Source organism: Harpegnathos saltator, unplaced genomic scaffold (assembly GCF_003227715.2).
Source record: "Harpegnathos saltator strain DR-91 unplaced genomic scaffold, Hsal_v8.6 scaffold696, whole genome shotgun sequence".
NCBI classification, from domain to species: domain Eukaryota; kingdom Metazoa; phylum Arthropoda; class Insecta; order Hymenoptera; family Formicidae; genus Harpegnathos; species Harpegnathos saltator.
The window spans coordinates 94,472-119,330 of NW_020230533.1; the positions used below are offsets into that span (position 1 = coordinate 94,472).

Genomic DNA, 24,859 nt, shown 5'->3' on the forward strand with positions numbered 1-24,859 from the left:
TCCGCGGAGATCTCCGAGGGACGTCCATGTAAGCGCAGAAAAAGGGAAAGAAGCGTGAAGCGCTCTCGCGTCGAGAGGAGCGAGCGACGAGAGTGAGCTCGACGATGACGCGAAGCTCCGCAGCGTGAACCCGCACACGTGCGCACGGGACAATCGATCAGCCGACAACAAGTCATTACCCTACGGCCGGCGAGAGCAGCATCTTGCGACGGAACCGGCGTGACCGAGCACCGCCAGCAAGGCTCTCTCTCTCTCTCTCTCTCGTCGGCAGCCCAATCAATTCCACTTTTCGAATTTCAGCGCCCGCGGTTCCAGCGTACGAGCCTGTTTCGCGCGCGCGGTAGGGATCCGTCCAATCGGAACACCCAACGGCGGACCAGTTGGCGGACCGGCGCGCCTCGCGGTAGTCGCGGCAACTCAAATGTGGTTCGACACTTGCACGTGGGACTTAGTCGGTGTCGGTTGCGTGTGCGCGCGCGCTTGCGAACGCAAGAAAAGGCACCGTTCACCAGCACGTAAGCGCGCGTTGTGACTCGTCTCGTCGAACACGAGCCACCCTCGAGGACGACGCGCGGGAGAAGACGACGGTGTGTCCGCGGTATTCCTCCGCGTGTATCTACCGAGTCGGACAGTCGGGACAGCCGTTGGCCATCGTTGTCGTCGTCGTGGTCGTCGTCTAGCGAGTAGCAGTGAATCGTGCCCGAGATACACACACGGATATCTCACATAAGGTCCCACTCCGTTCCGTTGTTTCCGAGGGACCCGCACGCAGCTTCAGTGGTGTATTACTGATTGTGTACCTCTCGTCATTGTGGGATTATCACGGTCGACGGGCTCGGCGCGGCGGACGAACGCGCACGCACGCACACACCGCGCGGCAAAAGCGAATGTAAGTAATGGCAAGGCGTCCTTTTCTCAAACGTTCTCCATCGCACACACACACACACACACACACACACACACATACACACACACACACACATACACACGTGCGTGTATGTTTCAACGACACGATAGCGCGTCGATATATCGGGCGTCGTTTCCTCGCGGAAGATCGACGACGCGCGACAGAGGTGTCTCGAGAGAGGCCAGGGAGAATCGGGCTTTATATCGTCGCGACGAGGTTAGAAGCGACGGAATTAGCAGCGATGAAATTTCGATATCTTCGAGGAAACTCGGTGCGCCAAGTTTTCTCCGGCCGCTCGACTGCCCGGTCGCCACCGGGAGCTGCGGGTTATAAACTTCGGCGCGCTCCACTTCTCGTTTCTCTTCGATCGGTCTATTTCCGATCGGCCCGATGCGTCCGCGGTTATTTCTTTTGGAAATAGCGCGGCCCGAGAGCCATATCGTCCGCCGCCGGCTGGCTCCGCGACAGAGGAGAAAAATCATCGGTTCCTGCGCCGGCGTTAGCACGCGTCATATTTTATGCAGTCGGCACATGCTGCACAAGGCGCTCATTGTCGCGCTCGTTACGTGAATTTCGGAGTCGCGCAGCTCATTAGCGTCGATAGCATCGTTGCTTAATTGCTATCATCACGACGAATCGTTTAACTCGCGCTCGCATCGTTTGCAACTATGCAAGCGCGCGACACGAAATTGCGACGCGCGACATAATGCCGCGTTCGAGATGTGTGTGTGTGTGTGTATGTGTGTGTGCGTGTGTGTGTGTGTGTAGTTTTTGAGTGTCGAGCGAGAAAAGTTTCCTCATCCAAAAATGTCATTGCACGATTTTGCACGATACGATCGCAGATGCGCACGCGCACCGTTGAAACGCTCCATTTTTGCCCTTGCATGGAGAAATTTCATTATCGACAACTCGATTTAGCAGCCTGATGAAGCAAGACGATAAGGACAATTCCGCGTATCACATCTGCAGCGAGTAACGTCAATTTCGCACACTGAAAGAACGAGACGTTTAATCTCGCCGTGAATTACAGTCATTTTTACTCGGCACCAACGACATTCCTTTGTTGCTGCCACCGAACAATAGCGAGACGCGTATATAACTATACGGCGTAAGATATCTCAGAGTCATCCTGGATACGCTCAGGATGTCCTGTAAGGCGTTCTCCCGGCTATTTTGGATGCGTTCAGAATGATGCTCCGGCATGTCTTATTTTACTGTTGTCAACAACAGTGTGGATTCTCCGGGTCTGATTGTTTCGCCGAACGCGCGACTGTGACGACCGCGCGCTCTTCTGCCAAATAATCAGAGAGGAAAAGAGAGAGAGTCCGCCATGTCGCTCAATGAAATAATAACGAGCGACGGAGTGTCGCGTCGCGTTGTGCATTTGCGCCGTTCCAGGACGAGAGGTACGACGCTTTCCTTCCAATTACGGGAAAAGTGCTCCGTCGCCCTCTCCTTACCCCCCCCCCCGCCCTGCTCCCCCCCCGCCGACGCTATCCCCCGGCGACGAGGCGCGATTCGCGACATCGAGATACCGCGATAAAACGGCGCGATGCGCCGCGAAACTCGCGAGCGACAGCCGCGAGAGCTGGCGTGTCCTCGGATCCCAGGACGGCCGCCGATGCGCGATCTATAATGTCAGCCGGCACGGAAGGACGTGGTCGTCCCCCCGAAGCGAAATCGCGTCCGATTTGCCGCGGCCGCGCAGGAAATTCTGTTTATCCGCCGGCGGAATCTCGCGATGGCGCGTGGCCATCTTGCCCCGGCCGTAAAACCGTCTGCTTCTTCTCTCAGCTGTCCCCTCTCAACCCCCGTTCAACGGCCTGTGCCGACTCGCGAGCGACAAAGGGCTGCCCACGGCGCGCGGCGACCGGCACGTGTGTTCCCCGATGTTTATTAATAAACCTCGACGCGCGCCCGTGTCGGCTGTGCCCGACGATTTCGCCGAGGCAGAACGTCTGGAGGAAGCGAGGCGCAGGTGATAGCGGCTCCGCGCTTGAAAAACCGCCTCGAAAGCGCCTCTCGCCGGCCCCTGCCGTTCCCAGGCGCATTGTCCGCGCACGGTGACACCGGTGCGCCGGCCTCGGGGACGGGGCCGAAGGGGGCTTGATCTCGCGCGCGCGCGACGGCGGCGGCGGCGGCGGCGGACAGCGATCGATTCGCGCACGGCAAATTTCGAAAGCACCTCGGGAAGCCGCAGGTCCCTCGGCTTGCGATTCCACACAAAGACGAGGACACGGCCGCGAGAACGCGACCGTTACTTCTTACCTACGGACGATAAGTATTTGTTCGTGGACCAAGACGAGCTGACAACGGCTGGAGGGGCTGGACGAAAAACGTATTTATTCTCGAGCTGAGGATACACAACCCCTCGGCGGCTCCCGCTGCGGCTTAGAAATCGGGCTCGGCTCTGCCCGTGGAAATCCCGCGCGGCGCGAAAAGAAACGAGTCCTCGCGCGCGCGAGCGCCCGAGGAAGTCACGTAGCCGTGGAGGAAGTTTCGCCGTGATTTTTCTGCTCACCGTATCACGAGTGTAACGGGATACGGCCTAGCTGTCCGGAGTTATGTTTAACGCCCGATGTTCTTTCGGTAGTTCGCCAAGTTCCGCGCGCGCGCGCGCACGCGCGCTGCTTTTACGAAACGTCGTAAAAGTTGCAGCGCTGCGCGCACGTCGCGCTGCCGTCCGTTTGGAACTTTCTTCGGCGCGCAGGCTGTTTGCTTTTTATGGGCCCCGATTGTGCGAGCGACGAAACGTCGGCCGTCCTGTCTCGGACGAGATATCGCTCCGCTCGCGCTTACTCGCCTATCGAAAGCCGGATCATTGTCGGAGCCGGCGTCGTTCAGCGCCGTTTTAGAAGCTGATCGCCCCGCCGAGGGTAGTTTGCGACGTGAAAATTCCGTGAGAGAGCACAGCTCGCAGCCGTTGATTTACCTAATAGCATGTAACGTATAAGAGTGTACTCCTGCCTCTCGCGTCTTCTCTCCAACGTCTGATTAACAATGTGCTATTTTCTACACGGAGCGTCTCCGATGCGGAAAAACGAGCCGCGCAATTTTCACGCTGTCGGCGACCAAGTAGCGCATAACGCGCCTCAGACGGCCGTGTACACACACCAGCCGCCGACGTCGGCTGGTATAAACTTTCAGCAGACGCGCCGCACGCTTATTGTCAATCGTGCTTCAACAAGTGTTCCTGCATGGGACGCAAACAATTCGATACTCGGCGTTATCGGTTGCGGAGGCGGTTGCCGTCACCGCACAGCCGACCGCGGCGAAGACGCGCGAACGAATTAGCGCGGCGATTGACGATCCCCGGGAGGAAGGAGTCCTCTCGCCATTTAACTGGCGAAGGATCACGGATGGACGGCACACGAGTCCTGGTGTTAAGTCGGCCGCGAGTAACGTCTGCATGTCGAATAAATAATTATGAGATCAATTATGAGATCAGGTGAAAAATGAGACTCCACTTTGGTCGTAAATGCGTCAGAGAGGTAGATGGTTGCGTTTATCATCGCTGCAAGGAAGGGCGTTATTACGAGAAACAGTAAAAGAAAGAAAAATGAGAGAGAGAGAGAGAGAGAGAGAGAGAGAGTTTAGATGACAAAATAATCGACACCTTACGGGACACACTGGGCTAAATTTAGATGTATGCGTGTGAGACAAGGTGCGAATAAAAATAGTCGCTTCGAGCTACAGGCCTTAATGCTTAGAGCAACTTTGCACTTCCGTAGCAAAAAGAAAACACGGCGAGGATTCTCAGTAATGATGCGTAAAAAAAAGCGCAGGTGTAGCTCTGCCGGGTTAATGCCTCCTCTCGTACACGCCGTTCACATTGGCCCGCGTACACCCGGGACGCGTCCTTCTTCAAAACCCGACGCGAGTGCCACGTGTCTGCGGAGTTTTTCGAAAGTCTGGCCGTCCGTGCGGCTTTTCGGCCCGCGAGGGCATGTCCTCATGGTGCGTGGCAATCGGCCAGCGTTGAATGCATGCCACATGCTGTGAAATCGACGACCGCACCGACACCCCGACGTTGGACGGTGGAGAAATTGTTGTCACCCGAGCGCAGTTGGGAGACACGGTTTCTTCCACGTTTCTTCCACGTTTCTTCCACGTTTCTTCCACGTAGTCTAGTCCAGTCTGGTCTAGTCCAATCCGCGTAGACCACTGTGTATAGTAGTATCAAGTAGTAGTTCTCAACGAACGAGTGTTCCACGAACGGAGCAGAAGCACTTCACGTGGAGCGGGAATTCCACGAGAGCGCTTCACGAGCGCGTTCTTCGGCCGCGCTTCGCCAAGTTTTCGTGTCCTGAAATCAATCTTTTCGTGCGCGCGCGCACGAGAGAGAAGAGAGAGAGAGAGAGAGAGAGAGAGAGAGAGGGACAAGGAAAGAAAGAGAGGAAGAGATCTCAGTCATTCTGAGATAGAAGTGGACTTTTTGCGGAATACACGGCACTTTGCCGGAGCAATGTTCCATGGAACACGGTCAGCGAGTCGACAATCGAGAATTCGTCGAAATCTTCGTGTTTCGCGATCGTGAAGGATCCGCCGCGTGCGCGCGCCGTATGCTTCCGCCGGCTTACGAGCCAGCCGGCCTACGTGTACGGCCATTGTTTCTACCCTCCGCCGTGCCTCTTATTACCTGGAGGGTTGAAACTGCTTCTGTCAACACCGCAGCGCGCTGACCGACACCGCCGCGCGCGCGCGTTTTCGTGGCCCTGCCGAGCTCAGGATGAAGAACGAAGCGCGACCGAGAGTATTTTCTCTTCGCGTCTCGACTAGAAACCGCGCGTGCGGAGATTTATCTTCCAGATCAGAGCCGAGGAAGAAAGTGCATTTTTTTTTTTCGTAGGCAGGTGCAAATCTCAATGTTACGCGCATCGCGCTAAGAGTCTCCGGACTTTTAGCGCGCGTAATGATTGCATCGTTTTATTACAAAATGAATATTCCTGCTCGGCCTAGCTTGGCCTCGCTTGTTCGTTCTTGACAAAAGCGCGAGATGTGCGAAGAAAAGAGAGATAATCGAAAAGGAAATGATAGTTGAGTTGTATGTATACTATATGGACGGATCTGTATATATGGTTTTGCAATAAAAAAAAACTCAAGGATGAAATATTTATTTACGTGTACAGGCTTTCGATCATACGTCGTAACTTTTCAGTGACGCCGGTCAAAGTGCCGCGATCAAATAGCGGCGGCGGTGTTTATCGGACTGACACGTTTCTATTTATCCTCGGCATTTTATTTCAAACTTGACTTTTGCTGGTCGAACTATCTGCATAAATCAAGCCCAACCACAAACTCTCTATATATATATATATATCCTGTATTATTATATTTCTCATATATATTATATATTATTTACGTTCCTGTCTCTTACATATTGTGTACACATGACATGATTGTTATACATTATATATTATCGTCACATCGTACATTATAATTCATCATTTGTTTTAAATTATTTTAATTTTTTCCAACGATGCTCGCGACAAACTCGAACTTCGAATCGACTCGTTGACGCGAGGAATATTGGTTACCGCGTCGCAGTTTGCGTTAATCTACTACTACGTTCCTCAATTTTTCATCGAGACTACGACGGAAAGTTTCGACGGATCTAACGTGAACCAACGTGTCTACTAGGACAAGCCGAAAGATAGCGAAGGAGTAGGAGGAGAAGGCGGCGGTGATGGCAATACAACAATATGATTATATGGCGTGCTGCACCGGTTTTCTGCAGCAGCTGCCGTCGTTTTGGGGGATCCCACTGGGAACCGACGGTCGCCGAAGTACCGGTAGGAAAGGGCCCGGACTGTGAGGAGGGACGGCAAGGAAAGGAAAGAGGAACGGAGGGTTCTGGCGGCAGACCCCTCTGCCCTCGCCAGGGCCTTAGGGCCCGGCGCATACAATACACTCAAGCGAGAAGCGATAGTGCGATGGGAACGACGAAGCAAGAGGAAAAGGGACACTAAAGGGCAGAAAGGGCCCTTTCTCTCCTTCTTCTCCCATCGGCGATGAACGTATTGCAGAAACACGAAAAACGAGCTATACGAAAAACTACTACCTGGTTCGACCGTTGCGCCGCGTCAAGCAAAACTGGATCCCTTTTCAGGCATGTTGGGGGAAGGAGGCAGGAGTAAAAGAGCGAGAGAGGAAGAAAAAGAGCGAGAGAGGGGAAGAGGCGGGAAAGAAAGAGAGACAGGCGGAGAGGTAAGTAGAATCTTAGATGGAGGTCAGGGTCCCTTCTCTTGCCTCTTATCCCTTCTCCGTTACTCATTCCCGCCAAATTTTCCTCGAGATTATCTCTACATTAAAAAAGAATCGTAATACATCCCTTAAGGCCATCACACGTAGAAAAATTTTAACCGTAACCGTAAGGTTGTAAGAAAACTGACCAATCACAGTCGATTATTATAATGTCACGAGAGAAAAGATCGACTGTGATTGGTCAGTTTTCTTATAACCTTACGGTTACGATTAAAATTTTTCTACGTGTGATGGCCTTTACTCCCGTTGCATCCGGAGAGATCGGAAGGAAGAAAACTAGTGAAGACCAGGCAGAAAGGAGCAGAAGAAGAAGATATTTTACGTTTCATACAAAACGTGCAATAGATAGTATGTTTCATTGTTCATTGTTCTTTGGACGGGCAAACTTGACAATGAGATGAACGCGCACACATGCACGTGTGCAGTGTTACATCATCAAGTCGCAAATACAATTTTCGATTTCGGTTTCGGTTAACATCTCCTTCGTAGAACCATCAATTTTTTACAAATATGTGTGAAGTGTGCATGTGAAAAGTGCGGTTATTAGTATGGAAAAACTTGTAAAATATTGGTTATAGTTAAGTTGTGGAGAGTAAAGGTTAAGGTGAAGGTAAAGGCTGGGATTTTAGGTTAGTTCTAAGGTTAGGTTTAGTGATACGTTTGTTTATAATATTAAAACAATACAAGTAATATTTTAATGATGTTTGTTTATAATATTCGATATTATAACATTTCTATAATATATTTTATTATTTCGAAACTAATGATCGATTACTGATTTTTTTTATATGTATTGTATATCTTGTATTATTCGGGTTATTAAGAATGAAGATATTGAATTAATGTGTTAATTAATGTGTTATTGTACTGAAAGCATTTAATATAACGCGTACACGTAAAATGCATATAACTTTATAAAATGTTGTTTCAATACTTTTTGTTCATTATTTCATCATATATCATCCAATTCGCCACGTAGATTTGGTTCTCTTTCTGTTTATTCTTCGAATAACGTACCACTCACGTGCACATATCTATTTTTGTAGATCTGTTTGCAAGGAAAATTATATTATCTTTCTAAAAATGTATGCCTACCTTCAGAGATAGACTACATTTTTACGCTCAAAGCGTCGCGAGTTCAAATATTCGCAAATTATTTATTCATTATTCCTAATTTATCGCAAAAATACATAATTAATACGATTTTCGTATCGCTACGGTAATTTTTCTTTTTCACGAGGTTCCACGTGGCGTATAAGTAGAGGCAATATCTCCTTTTTATACAAGCACTTCCGCGTTCATTTCACTCAATTACGATTCCCCTTTCACTGAAGTTAACGCGAAGCGAGTCGCGTGCACTTTTACAAATCGGCAAAGTAAAATTCCTCGGGAGAAAAGTGATAGCACACCTTGTTTACTGCCGCTAAATAAAAAAAAAAAACTCGTTGCGTACAATCTCTCTGGCGCACGTTATACACTGAAATGCGTGCGCTAACTGCGCATGTGTCGCACGGATAAAATGAAATTGTCACGAAACTCGCACACAGTACGCACCGACCTTGCATGACGTAGTCAGGCGCAGCGGTTCTTTCACCGCTCGCAAGGGTGAGAATCAGGCCCTTTCATCGGAGCTTTCTAAACCGCACACGTGTTCTCCCCCTAATTGGACGCGGTTGTGTTAGATAGAGACACGGTACGCAAATTAATCATCCTGCAACAAACCACGCTACTTTGAGAAATGCAAGAAGCATCATTAATGATCGTTTCCTATCGATTATCGCAGGGTTTTCTCAATGTCTCTTACGTCTCGATGTAACGCGCACAGTTATCCTGGCTCTTCTATCCCTCTTCCGTACATAACTATGTCTTAATCTTGCCTGTAATTCTCGCTCAAGAGTCTCGAACAATATCTCAATTTCGTCGAGTGTTTTCTAACGTGACATATATTGCACGATTCGAATCAGACTTGAATCTCCCAGGTGAGAAACAAGTTTCAAATAATGAATATGCATACGCATCGGAGCGCACCATTTACTTCTGATTGCTGTTTCTTGATTAAAAGTATGTCTACAAATGTTTCCGCATTATAACTCTGTTCAAAATAAACGAAAAGTTACCTTGGATTCCATAAGAACTATTTTATATACATCATATTATTACATTAGGACGAAGAAATGTATAAAAAACATGCATGTTATTTTACACGACGTGTTTTTTATACATTTCTTCGTCCTGATGTAATAATATGATATATATAAAATAGTTCTTATGGAATCCAAGGTATTGTGACTTTTGGTTTATTTTGAAAAGTTATAATGTGGAAACATTCATAGATGTACTTTAATCAAGAAACAGCAATCAGGATTAAATGGTGAGCTCTGATGCGTATGAATTTTCATCATTTCAAACTTGTTTCTCATCTGGGAGATTCAAGTCTGATTCAAATCATGCAATATATGTTACGTTACATTTGCAATCGCCATTCTATTAGAAAATTCGCGCCCAACTTTTAATTACTAACTAAATCTTACTACGACACTTATGATTATCTCCTCCCTTATGACACACACATACACACACACACACACACACACAAATATATCTTATAACTTTATCTTGTAAGAATGCACGACAAGAATTGCACCGTACTTCCTTCGCGAGGCACGAATGACATTTTTCCAAACACTAAACTATATTTTCACGCTATTTGATATATAATTAACGTGCCTCTTCTTTCTAACTTTAACGCGGATTTCTCATTTCTCTTTGCAGTAACGTGTGTGCATCCTGTTTAAATGCTGCACTGCCTGCGGCGTAATTAACGTTGACCGAGGTACCAAAGAAAGTTTCAAGATTGAGCAGGTCGTTCTTCCACCTGGCGGTGACCTCGCCAAAATTTTGAGAATGCTGATGCCGAGTGCAGCGGGTCTTAGTGCCGTTGGTGCCGTGGGCGCAGTAGGGGCCCCAGGACCCGACGACCTCGTGCAAGGACTAGGGGCCTTAGCAGGAACCACACCGCAACAAAAGGATACGACTTTCACGAAACTTTTCGTCGGTGGTTTACCTTATCACACTACTGATAAAAGTCTCAGGGAGCATTTCAACATTTATGGGGAAATCGAGGAGGCAGTCGTCATCACGGACAGGCAGACCGGCAAAAGCAGGGGTTATGGTTTCGTAAGTATTCTAATTCTAAAAAGCCTTGTTGAGTTGTGTTTCTTTGTTTTTGGTGTGACGACAAATACACACGTGTACAATGTATAGTAAATAGTACTAGGTTGGTGCAAAAATAATTGCGGTTTTTTACCTATCGAGTATAAAGACGCATATATCAGTTAAAAATTATATTTATTAATCAAAATAAAGTCCATTGGCCTGCACACGTTTCTCCCAACGGGAAACAAGTACATGTTTATTCCTACAAGATGGAATTCTGGAAAAGATAACGGTAAGTAGAAAAAATCGGCGTTAAACTTAAAATGAACCGCAACTATTTTTGCATCGACTTAATAGAACAAATGTAACATCTACGGTTTTCGTTTCGGAGATTATTTCCCTACTTGACCCGACACGTACAAGTTGCGTTTCGCGCGAATGTCCGTCTTGTAATTATTGCGATTTTCGTCGGGGAATCAATAAGAAAGACTACCATGTACGAGAGTCGATAGCTGCTATTACAATTAGCTAATTAGACGAGTTGATGGTGATAACTTAATAGCTCGCGATATTCAACCTGTTTTAACGCACACTCATGCATACAAACGTGATCTCTTTCCGTTTGTGATAATGCCCCCTTTTTTCTCCATATACGTCGTATTTCCCATGAGTCTGCATATCTACTTCTTTGTACTGCCTACGCTTGCGTCATACGTATGCCGATAATATGGAAATGAGCAAGTCGTTGGCCGTATTATTCCTTGGCAGATTAACATCAGGACATGAGGCGTTTTCTACTATTCACATTGAAATTTCGCGAAATTGGACACTCGAAACATTTGTTAATCGAACATCTTTATTGGAATGAGAAGCTGACTCATTTGGAAAGCAATGGACTGCGTTTCGTGTTGATTGATCGACATACACCGTTGGATAAGCGTTTAGCGTTTTAGTAGTCCTATAAAATCTATCAGCCCTGATCCGTTTGTGAATAAAGTTAATTTTTATTGAATTATATGATATTTGTCTCGTAAAGCTCTCAGATATTTAATCGCTACGGATTAATTAAGAGTCGCTTAAAAATGTTGATAACGCGAGCAATTTCTTCCAATCTTAGTGATTGGTCCTTATAGCTTTTTAATTATATCACTCTCGAGGAAATGTATAAACGCGATGGCGATCAATTCGATACGCGTAAAACACACACAACTATCCGACCATTTTCTTGCCGGCTGGGAAATAATTGGGAAATAATCGACCATTCTGTATGCAGGTGATTATGGGAGACAAACCAGCAGCGGAGAGAGCATGCAAAGACCCCAACCCCATCATCGACGGGCGAAAAGCAAACGTCAACTTGGCCATTCTTGGAGCTAAGCCCAGGGGTAATTTGCAAGCGAGTAAGTGCGCTTTATCGCTTGCTATATTAACGGCTAGATCTGTCGATTCAAGTGTCGTGTTTCTTCGTTACGCGCATATTTCACGCTTTCGACATATTATCGATTGGAAGATACGTACGATCGCTGTTGAGCGGTTCGACACTCGGATATTAATCGGATATTAATACGAGTAAGCGTCATGGCGTATTAAATTCCGGTTACCAGGGCGAGTGAATTATTCCGGCAAGAGGGACGTGCATGTACTGCGCGACCTTTGTCTTCTATTTTCGGCAGCGATTCCTCACAGGGCCGGTGGAACACAGGTTCATGAAATATGTCCTGATTTTTAATCTAACCATTACTAACCGATTCAATAGCGGATTCAATCGATTATTCACGTTGAATTCTTCATGAAGTGGATATTGACAGGGCGGCATTTTGCGGCCGCGCTTGACCCTTCGCCGTGCGACCGTGCGGAATCTCGAGCGCGTTTCCTCAGCTATTCGGATCGCGCGACGGACTCACGATCGGAATCGATACTCGCGCGAGCGGATCGCGATCTGCCTCTTCCTCTCGTCCGGTCCTTGTGTTTTTGATTTTTGCGCGTCACAGTCACGAGCTTTACGTCGTTGACACAACGCCAGCTCTCCTCGGGAACGCGCGATCTTCTCGCGCGCATCTTGCACGCGGAGGATAATAATTCCGTCGCATTATTCATTGACCGCGCGCGTCCAAGTCTGACGAAGCGCGTTATAACCAAGACAATCGATCCTCGACGTTCATTGCTACGCTACGTGGAAAATATTGTGTCGCACAAACTTCTATCCTCTATTTTCGTACGTCGAGATGTATGAGAATAGTCCGCATTGTTGTTCCCGAGGCTTGCGTCCAACAGGCAGACGCGAAAATAGTTAGATGAAAAATAATCGCTGTTTAGGCAACCGATTCAGGCAAGTAATGAAACCTCGATTCGCGTCGCGGACGCGAAACGAAGAAGGCGAAAGACGGAACGACGATCAGCCAGATCGCGAAGTGTCCCCTGAGTCACTCTCTCGAACTCTCTCGGTGGCCTCGGGCCAAGATAGCTCGGCGCTTCGAGACCTAAGTCTAAAATTGCCTTAACCCGAGTACTGGGCTTGCTTCGTTTTTCTTTCTACCGACGCGCGAGGATTGTTTCTAGTTTAGCAAGAGTCGGGTGAGAGAGTGGGGTTTTTGAAGTGAAACGTCGGGTGCCAATGTGGACTGACGTATCTACGATTATTGTACACTGTGAGAAAAAAGATATCTGAAAGATAAAAATATATTGAATACTAGCGATATATATATATATGTATATGTATTTACTTATGTGTGTGGATATTTTTACACAGGGAAAGATTGTTTTCAAAGGAGAAAATATGCATTGTCTTGAAACCATAATCTTTTTCATGAAAGCAATTGTTCGATCTACTTAGATACAAGTGAACATGTTACTAGTATTCAGCAAATAAATATTCTTCATTTAGATATCTTTTCCTCTCAGTAATAACGCGAGCAAATGATAATTAAGAAAACGCTTATAAATTATAAATATAATATATACTTTTGTGTGACGGTTAAATAATTTATATATTCATGAGCTCAAGTATATCTCACCTGATTTACATTTATTATCTTATACGAGGGGATTTAAATTTTATATTTTCGCACACAAGTAGGATTTTTACAGAAGTTGAAAAATTAAAACTTGACTATGGCGTAATTGTTTCAATAGTAGCTAATGTTTCCATGCAGATATATACCATGGTATATATATATATATATATATATATATATATCACATCATAGTATGACGTAAAAGGCGAAACATATTCTCGATAAGGACGAGTTATTGTGATATATTCAGTTGCATGGCCATTTCGAGTTTATTGCACGCTGTAATGCACTCTGAGATAGCAAGCATGCCATCGGTGCCTCAATATGTAGGTTCGTGTGTCTACGTGTCTGCCTCTGTCTGTCTTCGTGTCCGTTCCTATTTGACGGTACGACGAGCGCATAGCGTATAACAATTATTAAGTGATCGTTAAGAAGCAGACAATTCCGATAACACGCTTGGATGAGTCGAGAGAGGGAGGTAGTGGGAGGAAGAGAGGAAATGACAAAATACGCAAATATTTGCTCGCTCTTTCAATTATGTATTCGCTGAATGATCGGAGCAGGTGAAGTTTTGTATTCACCATGAATCATGCAAGTTTTCAACTTATTCGCTCGGAAGATCTCAAACTCGTTATTTTCGAAATGATAATTTCGTACACATCGATTCGGTGGGATTTAACGGAACGCTGTGGCTCTATATTGATTATACTAATGAATAAAACATGGCCTTACTGGAAGATGACACAGATTTTCGACTAAAAATATGAACCAGTCTGACCACTCGTCCCGTTAACTTCGATCTGACACAATGCCGCTTTGCACGTGACGTTTTAACGAATTGTTAAATCCGCTGTGTTATTATTAATACGTGTTATCATTCGTGCTCGTATTTCTGTCAAATTCGTGTATTCTCGCTTCGGTAAATTATTCCCGAAAAATGAAAACATGCCGAAAGTCGAAAGGTCATGATCCGGAAAATCTAATTTCCGAGATATTGGGGGCATGCAATTGAATCATGAAAAAGTTGAGAAATCAACTTTGAGAAGTTGAGAGATCAAAATGTTGAGAAAACGCGATCACGGTATGATCTCATTGTATTACATTGCATTGCGATATATTGCGACTTCCTTTTTCCATAAAACGGTGTTGAAATATGACGATAGTTAATCTCAGAAACGAGAATCGTTATTGGCACTCTGGAAATAGCGAAGCGGTACTATTTCCAGGAAAATGATATCGAACAAATGATTTGCCGCGCGACGTAAAAGCGAAATGGTGAAAAATTCCGCGGGCATGCTCGATTGTAGCAACAGAAGCGGCAAAAGTGAGGTTTAATTATTGAAAACTTGAATTCATTAATTTTTTTCCTCTTTTGTGTGATTCCAGCATTCCCGTTCACTGCAGGTATCCGGGCTGGATATCCAGCAGTCCTTCCTGGGCAATATGGGTAAGTCACACTCAATTGATGTGCTTTGTCAAGGGGTATTAAGAACGTACATGTCGTAACTGGTAGTTAGATCAAAATAGTCTCTAAGTCGAGGAGAGAGTCTTCGCGATCTCGTTCGTAGCTGCATCGGCTACTAAATTTTCTCTCGCTGCAAATAAAAGAAATAAAAGAAAAAAGGAAAAAAAAACTAAACTTCCTCAAGCGCGTTTTTTCGTTCTCCAGAGCGGTCTTTCGGTTCTTGATGACCGCGTGAGCAAACTAAATTACACAATGCACGGATATTTGCACGGGATTGTAAAGACTTGCTAATTGGCAGAGTTTCGAAGATTTCGAGATCATCGACGCGTCCGCCGTTGATGGGAAACGAGAATCGAGAGTCTTTCGCGTTTTGCGGAACTTTTTGAGCCATCCTTGCAGCGAGCGCACGAAATATTTTGTTTGCTACCGCGCAGTCATCTCCCGGAAACGTTGGGGATGCGATTAAAATTAATAACGCAACGTTTTGAAAAGATAAATAAAAAAGAAAAAAAAAAAGAGAGAAAAACTAAAAAGGTACTCACTTAACGGAATCGAACGGTCGAATAGTTTAACGAGCCTTTTTTTTAAAGATACAATATATATAACGTTTCAGCATCCTGACGCTCGCGCGTAAGGAGACGAGCAGAGAGTCCTCTTTCCGAGATCCTTGAGAGGGCCAAGAGCCGTTCTAAGGACCCCATTATTTACGCGAAAGAGAGACAAAGACAGAGAAAGAAAGAGCGAGAAGGAAAAAAATATATTAGTGATCAGTGAAGTAAAGAAAGAAAAAGAGGGAGTGGGAGAGGGAGAGGGAGAGAGAGAGCGGCACACGCACACGTATCAGAAACCAGTATGAGTACCTACGAATTTCTTTCCGTGAAGTATATAGCGAAGATCTTCCGGGGATCGGCCTGTACTTCTTCTCCTAATGTACTTTTCTTTGATTGTGGTTTTTTGTTACTTTTTTTCTTGGTGAAACTGACGTGAAGTGATGACAATGATTGCGGTTGCTGAGAGATTGATGCGATTGTTTGTTACTGGTTTTTTAGTTTCTTTTTTTTTTCTTAATTTCATATCTTCACACTCTTTACACTCTTTTTTCTTAATAAGCATCATATTAATAATGATAATCGTAGTGATAATAATATCGCAGTATACCGATAGAGCTGTTACCTCTTCGACTTGGCACCACCGCTCAGTAGCCTGAAAATGCACAATACATGATTTTACACGACAAAGTCGATATATGCCAACAAATCGACAGCCTCTCGTTTGCGACGTCAGAAAGCGAGATGAGAGATAATAATTGCTGTGTGACACGATTCGCAAAATTTCGTATATCGGGTATACTAAACTACTTGAGAAATCGCGCAGCGCTTTGCAAATCTTCGAGTATTATCTCGAAATGCCGAGGAAACGTAAAATCTGTCAAGTAAATCGTCCTCTGTTACTTATTGAGCGCAAATTGAAATGAAAAATACGAGATAGTGTCGATTAACGCGGTTATCGATAACGCGAATTGTGGTAAATTACGGTTGGAAATTATCGCGAGAAAGTCGTCACGAGCGGTGTCCTTTCCCGAGGTAGTTGTCAACAATACAAAATGTTTTCTTTTCTTTTTTTTTCTTCACTTCGCACCATACCCTCGAGAGTCGTGCATCTTTCGGCAATTCGATTCTTTATTTTCACGCTCATTTGTATATATTGTACCCTGTTGATTACATGTTGCTGTCTTGGTTTGCATTTGGTGGTGGGAAATACGCTGAAACGCTGCAAGAATAACATTTTCCAATTTTAGACCTTCGGACTTTCGGACCTTAGGTACGGCTTTCCGAGTCGCGTCACTTCCTCTCGCGTCTTGGGGTTATTTGTCTGTTAGTCGAAGCGAGATACTTTATTGGACGGCTTTTGCGCGCTAAAGTTGATCTCCACCCGCGCGCGTCCGATCGGTCCCGATTGCACTGTTTAGAACGAGAGAGAAGCGTCGTAGAAGAGAAAGAAACGCGAGAATGCCGCGTGAAAAAGCCGGGATAGTTGGGGAGATTTCTTCGTTAAATTAACGCAAGCCAAGGAAGAAGCGTATCTGATCCATCCAGATCCGCGAGCACAAACCGTCCGGCCGTTGCTTATAAATATTTAGTCTTTCGGGGTACGTAGACCATGCAGACTTCTCTTCACGCTTCGCGTTCGCGCGCTCGCCTTTCGTGAGACGCCTTTCGCGATTCCACAAGAACAAGAAACGAGCATACGGCGGTCCAGAGAGAATAGAGAGATGAGAAGCGGCGGCGGCGGCGGCGGCGCGCGCGCGCGCGCGCGCGTTGGAATTCGGTCGAATAATAAGGAACGCGGCCGATTTCGCGGACCGTGAGATTCTCCTCCTCACGGGAGGGGGTTCTCCGCCGGAAATCGACCGGCACCGAGACACGAACGGTGTGCGTTAATTTTTCATCACCCTGCGATCGATTCTATCGTGCTTCACCTCGTTTGGCCCGGCAGATTCTGCAATGCTACACGAAAATTTCATCGAGTACGGACGACACGCGTGATAGACTTGATTGCACCAGCAAGGGGAAAGGGGGAGCGGAGGGGAGGGGGGCAGAAAGAGAAAGAGAGTCTCGATTCGATCTCGTCTTTTTCGAGAAAAAGAAAAGAAATTTCCTTCTCGCTGATTCGCTGTTCCCGTTTGGATTACTGGTCTTATCTGTGGCACAGGCAGGCGAAAGAAATTCAGTCGAAGCGACTGTGGTGCAATCGAGCCGCGGACGAAGGGAATCGCGCGCGGTTGGGCCGGATAGGAAAGAGAGAAGAGCGGCGGTTTTGCAAAATTATTTCCGGCAGGCTGACACATCGCGCGTTTCCGAGTTGCAGGACGGGAGCGCGACGTGATATAGATACGTTCCTCCTTGGAATGCGATAAAAGGTCGATCGAAGTGTCTTCCGTGGAATACGGATGCCAGTCGAGACTGCGTAGGATCCGCTAACCACTATATAATATTAATAACCTTGTGTGTGTGGTGAAAGCTTACACTACACTTGGTGTCGCTATTGGTGTTGTATTTCTTTTTCTTTTACTTCTTTTTCTTTTTTTTTTTGGTGTTGTACGTGGGTGATTTTTTTGGACTTTTAAATAACACGGTGTAGCTCTCTGTCGTGAGACAATGGAACACACACGGTGTATCTCCTCTCTCTTCTTTCCGTTTTTTTTTTTTTATTATTTGTAATTGATTACTCGCGGGCAGTTGTCGTTTGCAGAGCATGATCAAGCGTAGGTATAACGGCCGTTATCGGTGCGCCCGCTGAAGAGGAAGAAGCAGAAGAAGAAGAAGAGAGTGCGATGCTTCTTGCGATTATTACTCGCGCCTTTATTGTTCGCGACTGTGGAAGAGAGAGAGAGAGGGAGAGAGAGAGAGAGAGAGAGAGAGAGAGAGAGAGAGAGAGAGAGAGAGAGAAGAGAGGGCACAGTCGCAACATGGACGGCAAAACTTTCGCGGGGTTTAATTTTTCTTTTTTTTCTTTTCCGAGTCGCTCGTCTCGAGCGGCGGTGTTCTCTTACGAAGAAATCCGAGACCTCCCTTTCTCCTCGCTCGTTAATGGGAGATCGCGGGAGACGTCCCGACACTTTCCTCGTCCGCGGGGAAATGGATCGCGTGAAAGAAATGTGAACAACGCGCGAAGAGAGTCCGTTTTTCATTTTTTTTTTGCCTACCGCTTTTTTGCGATTCAGTGGCGGGCCCCATGCAAAGGTCGAGAGTGACTCTCGCGTAAAGGCTGATTCTCATTATCCGTTTAAGCGACGACGGTTTGGACGGAATAAAGGGAACTGTCGCCTGCCGCCGCACAATGGTCAAAACGGCCGAAAACGTGGCCAAAACCCACTTTTTAAACTTTTTTTTAATCATTATTATATCATATTTTGTTAATTCTAAGTCTTTTCTAGACTTCTGTAAAGATATATTGCAAAATAATTCCATTTATGGGAGTTACGAGTACACGAAGTTCATGAAAATCGCAAGTCTCTTATACGATTTTAGGAGCTACAATCAGTATGACAATTGTGATTCCATTCACAGGATCGCCACTACATCAGATCATTAGACTTTTTCATCGATGTTTAGTTGTATGATTTATGCTTCTAATAACACTGTTATTTATTAAATTTTCGTTGCAATTAATATAAATATATGCTTCCTGAGTAAAGCAAAATGGAGCTGTTGTGTAAAATGTAACTCTAATTAAGAATTGCGATTCAAAGTCCCCGTTATGAACCGGTGCTATGACTCTTGCAGAACTTAAAATGTAATGATACATAGAAATAACTAAGAAAAAATTTGTCTACGCCAAACTGCGCCGGAATATTGTAATCGCAGCATGAAGTTGGGAAGAAATTGAGTTTCGGCAATTTGCCGAAACTAATTTCGGCTAAAACTAAGAGCAAATATTCTTCCTGCGATATTTTTTTAACCAATTGTTTTTTATCTGTATTTTTTATTCTCAGCCGAAGTTTAGAATATTACCTCTACCATAATCTTCTGAATTATTTATTTATAAAAATTTCACAACGTTGAACAACTTTTTTTTGTGATCGAAAATATTCTCTGCATCTTATTTAGAAATATCCAGTAAGGTTAATTCAACAAAATTTTTGTTTGCATTGCAAGGTAATTAATTTTTTAATTGATCAAAAGAATTTTTTATTCGTGCAATAAAAAGATTCCGTTAGAACTGAGTTTCAATTGAAACATTAAAACATTAAACATCGATGAAAAAGTCTAATGATCTGATTAAATCCTCCTAAAATCGTATAAGAGACTTGCGATTTTCATGAATTTCGTAGTCGTACTCGTAACTCCCATAAATGGAATTATTTTGCAATACACCTTTACAGAAGTCTAGAAAAGACTTAGAATTGACAAAATATGATATAATAATAATTAAAAAAAATGTTAAAAACATGGGTTTTGACCACGTTTTCGGCCGTTTTGACCACTATGCGCCGCCTAGGCGGACAGCGAGATTCAGCTTTAAGCTAAAACGACGAGGTCGAGGTCCATTATAAATTCTCCGACGAGATCAATCATTCTCTCGGGTATTTTTTGTTCCGACACCAAATTACCCCGCCGCGTCGACACGCGTTATTGGCAAGTGCGTCGTCGTCGTCGTCGTCGTCGTCGTCGTCGTCGTCGGCGGCGGCGGCGTCGGCGTCGGCGTCGGCGTCGGCGTCACACATAGGCGTAGATGAGCGGAGCCGCGACGCGCGTCCTCGAATTAGCGAAACGTAGGTGGAAAAGTGAAATCCAACACCGGCCCGGCCGACGTGGTAGACGTCAGAGACGATTCCGTCGGTGCTGGTAAATCTGTGTCGTCGTAAGCGAACGCTGACGACGACGACGACGACGACGACGACGACGGCGACGGTGGAGGCGACGACGAAGAGCGACGACGTCGAGAGCGTCTCGGCCAGCCATGTTGGAACTGCGCTGGCGACGGTCCAGTCTTTATTTAGCACCACCTGTCCCCCGTGTCAGCTTGTCTACCCGTAAGCTGCCACCGTTCGCTCGAGGGCCCTATCGAGAGGATTCTAACGCGATTTAAATGGCCGTTCTCGGCGAGGGCGATTTCGTCGCGGATATCGCTTTTAAAGTTCAGCGCTCGTTTACGCCGCACCGTCGTGCTCGCACCGTCGTCATTTCCGCTCGTTCCCACCTGCGTCGATTGCGTTTGCAATCGACAATGAGTTGGGAGGTCTCGAAGGGCTGAAGGACGTTTCCATATCTGTCTCGTAGGGAAATATCTTTCTGCGAAGAGAGTGAGACGGCCGCTCCGGAGATTTCTGCGGTTTTGCGCGAACGCTTCGCGGCCTCTTTCTCTCTTTTCTTTTCCTCTTTTCCCTTGTTTTCCTCTCTGCACACACACACACACACACACACACACACACACGTACACGACTCTGCAAATGAATTCGGGTGTATGGTAGGATATGGCCGGTGCGGAATCGAGCCCCCGCAGATTGCAGTCGTCCAACATCGCCAGCTGCACGTGTTGCTCTTTTTCTGCGCAGTTTGATATCTTTTCAGGGAGATATCGCTCGCTCCCCTGACTCACTCGTATGAGCATTGAGTCACGTTCTTTGTGCAGCGACCGATTCAAATGTTGAGTATCGTTAGAAGCGTTTTCGTTTCCGTCCCGTACGCCGTTGGCGAGAATAAGGTCTACGGTCATTTCTTTCGGAGAGATGAAACGGGCCACGCACACATGCACGCACGCGCGCGCTCGCGCGCGTGACACACACACACACACACCCACACACGCGCGCGCGCGCGCGCGCACGTACAGTGCGCTTAAAGGTCCATTTCTATTTTCATTGCCGCGGCTTCCATCCATCTGTCGTCGTCGATCTTCTGACGCAAGTCGTAACATCGCGCCACGAGACGTAGACGGTAGCGAGCGTTCTGTATCGCATTTACATAAATACATTGAGGCCGCATTTAAGCTTGCATTTCGAGCTTTCGGAAAGATCATCTCGGACGGAGCCCAGTAACCTAAGAAGTGTCGCTCTTTTCAAAATGCGCGCAAACTACCCGCGCTTCTATTCTCTTTTCCCTTTCTTTCTCGAGTGACGCAAGACTTCGCGGAGACGCCTAAGAAATAAATTCTCCCCATCGACATGACTCACTGTCACATGACATCTGTCGTTCCCATCTCGCTATACATAAATAACAACGTACGCGGCGAAAGTGATATATTTTCATCGCACACGCATTTTTAATCTCGCGATCTAACCATCCGGTCAATACGAAATACGTCCCCAGTTTGAAGGTGGACGAGAGAAATGAAGAATCGACACACAGCGCGCTCGCGCCTTTATCAATCATCTTTATCGGGCGCCCTTATCGGACGTGCATCTAGAGCAGCCCTCGATCTAGAGCCGTCGCCATCTTTCGCTGGTCGTGCAGAATCATGGAATAGGCGCACGAAATTTCCGACGCGCTCCTCGCTTTTTCCTTTCCCTTCGCCCCCCCCCCCCCCGCCCGATTTCGCGTTGCGCGAGACCCGCCGAGGCTTATTTTTGGCGGATCCGCCGACGCGTTCCCGCAACAATTAAATCGCCGCGGCACCACCCTCCAGCCGCCATTGGTCTGATCTGCTTTCCAAGGATTGGCAGATCATCCCATTGGATTATCCACGGCGCCGGCGCCCGTACAATCCTTGCACTGCGCATCGTCTCGTCGTGCATATACATATACCAGCCGCGCTCGCGCACACGTGCGCGTAGGTGCGTCGAGCAGGTGGCACGGATGTATCCGGTGGCCGACGAGCGCACCCACACACACCCACACACACGCAAGTGCGCACTCACTCGCTCTCGTAGGTGCAAATGTCACAAGCGCGCCATGCGGAAACGCACAGCCGCGACGATCGTCTGCGATCGGCGCGGCCACCACGTGCCGTTGCATTCGTGCGCATACGTGTCTGCATGTGTGTGTGTGTGTGTGCGCGTGTGTGTGTGTGTGTGTGTCTGTGTGAAAACTGACCGCGTCGCATTCCGTGACACACTTATCAGTTCGCGAATAAACGAGAGGAGACGTCGGCGAGATCGCCGAGATCGCTCGGGCCGCGATGTGTGAGTTCCGCTCGCGCGTTAACGCCGTGCAAGCCAGACGGAAATATTGATATCGCACGAACGCGCCTTGCAGGCGGTCTGCCCTTCGGCATTTCTCTTCTCTTTTTATTCCATGACCAGCTGTTCCCCAAGTGCGCGCACCCCTGTGGTCGCATTGGCACCGAAGCTCTCTGAGCTGGAAAATTTGACTGAAGGAACTTGCATCGCGTTCGCTTGGAACTTCACTTCTCGCCGAGGCTGTCGAACTAGAGGAGATTACACTCGACTAATGGGCCCTGGCTCCATTACAATTCACAAGACGAGCTTTCTCGCTACGGTACGGGGGTCAGGGTTGAGAAGAACGCGTGATGTGTGACGTAGTCACACGTTACTTTCCTTCGGCAACAGCTCGGTGGAACGAGCGAGGGAAACAATAACGAATTCATCCGGAGAAAGTATTCTATTTGTAAAGTGATTTTTCCCATAGTCTTATATTCTAAGCGAAGCCTTTTACAGGAAAAAGATTCCTCTTTCGATAAAGTGATTACAGTGAATCATTCATCTAAAATTTATTAGATATCATTCTAACTGTCTTCCTCTTATTTCAAGAGGATTTCCTCTTATATCAATTAATTTTCCTCTTATATGAAGAGGAATATCTTGATTTGAATGTCGGCTACTTTTGTTCAGTCATGCTCTGTCTCCGGGCGTGAACGAAAAAGTAATCATATGCTCATGGATCAGAATATTTTAGAACACTTTTCAAAAAAGATATGTGTGTTGCTGTAATATATAACAAAGATAATTTTCACATATTTGGCCAAACACAATTTATAATCTGTTGCAAGAAGTTGAATAATATATTCTTCCTTTTAACTATGTCTCATACAATGGGTTATGATGAACTTTTTTGTAGCTATGAAGTCCATAACAAAACTGATTGGAAATTTATTTGTTATGATGATCTCATCTCATTCTACTGCCTACTTATTGTAGAACTGAAGCCAGAAGTACATCTATATATATATATTATTTTTCACTATATATAATTTTTTCAAATTAACTAATATAACCAGCAAGAATAAATAATGATTCTCTTAAAAAGAAAAATTAAATAATCTGTATATAAGAGGAAATTTATATTAAAATCAATGATTTGCACTACACATATAACATACGATCCCTCTAACTTTTAGAATAAGGTATTTATAATATTTTCCTCTTGGAGGAATCCTGTTGAGGCCGCGTATAAGAATAAAATCCTCAAATTTAGATGATTCCGCTTGTTCCGAAATTACTTCTCTTGGGTGAATTACTTTTCGACGAGTAACGGCGATCGCCACTCTTCGAACGTAACTTTCGCCCGTAATGTACGGGCGTACCAAATGTTGTTGCACACGAGGAGATAATCGGATCCCCCAGGCAACGCGGATCGCGAGCCCGAATCAATCGCGCGCTCGATAATTTATCGGGCGCCGCTTGAAGGAAGGGAGAAAAGGGAGGACTAACATTCCGGTTAGTAGAACAGGCGAAGTTCTCCGTTGTGCGGCGCGTAACGTGTCGCGCAAGGTGATTCGGTGGTTTCCGCTCGGCTAACGCGCACTTCCGCGCCCCATCGCGTCCTCAGCACGTTAACGATCGTGGCCGTAGGCACCGGGGGTCGTAGCACGCACGAATTAATGGGGCTGATTGAACAAGCCCCGTCGGCGCGATTTACCCTCCCGCGCGCTGCCCCGGTGGTATTTGTGTAGCGAGCGCACGTAGGGCAACGTCGAGAGATCCTAATCGCGACGCGCGGCCACTTTGCGTCGGAAATCGAGGGTGGTCACTTAGATCCGTCACGAAGGGCCGGGACCTCTTCGTGACTGCGCGACGATTTCACGTCCCTCACCTTGCCAACCTCTCTCAGCCTACCGTTTTTTCCAGCGAGAGACGCGCACGGAATTCCAGGACGCGCGATCGGGGCTTAATCGCAGGTATGTCTCGCCTGGAAAAGCCTACCTGGAAACGAGTTTTCCTCCCGACCTCGTGAGGAGCCGCTTCGTCATCGTCCGTTTCACGCTGCGAGCGTGGATGATTTTTTCCATCTCGCAGCGGTGTCGCGGCGATGGAGACGCGTCCAGCCCCGAGGAACTTGTTGCTCCGCTCAACCCGCATTCGATCGTTCATCGGCGAGAAAAAGGAACGGGCTATTCTCCTAGATTGTCGTGACGCGCGCTAAATTTCACGGGAACCGTCGCAACACGAGGCACTTTTACGTGCACTTTTCGTTGCCGCACGTGTGCACGTTGCATCGATCGAGCGAAAGGTCGCGTCGCTGTCGGGCGCGATACGTCGTCACAGAGCGCTTCTTCATCGTAGAAATTATGCGTCCATTAAAACCGACCGCCCCGTTTCCGCACGAAGGTCTCAAGGACGAAAGGTACAGACCGATGGTGGTGACACTACTCGCG

At 46.7% G+C, this 24,859-nt stretch overlaps 1 protein-coding gene across 2 annotated transcripts in view; it reads left to right on the top strand.

Annotated features, from left to right (window-relative positions):
* The first annotated feature begins 351 nt into the window (after window positions 1–351).
* Window positions 352–24,859, top strand: part of LOC105187741 (RNA-binding protein 24) — a 44,357-nt gene continuing 19,849 nt past the window's right edge. Inside the window, exons 1-4 of one of the 2 annotated variants that reach the window (XM_011148719.3) lie at window positions 352–889; window positions 9,944–10,348; window positions 11,601–11,727; window positions 14,728–14,788. In XM_011148719.3, the coding sequence (XP_011147021.1) occupies window positions 10,076–10,348; window positions 11,601–11,727; window positions 14,728–14,788 (461 nt within the window). In that variant the 5' untranslated portion in view covers window positions 352–889; window positions 9,944–10,075. The remainder of the gene's footprint in view (window positions 890–9,943; window positions 10,349–11,600; window positions 11,728–14,727; window positions 14,789–24,859) is intronic. The other variant, XM_011148722.3, reaches the window with a different exon arrangement.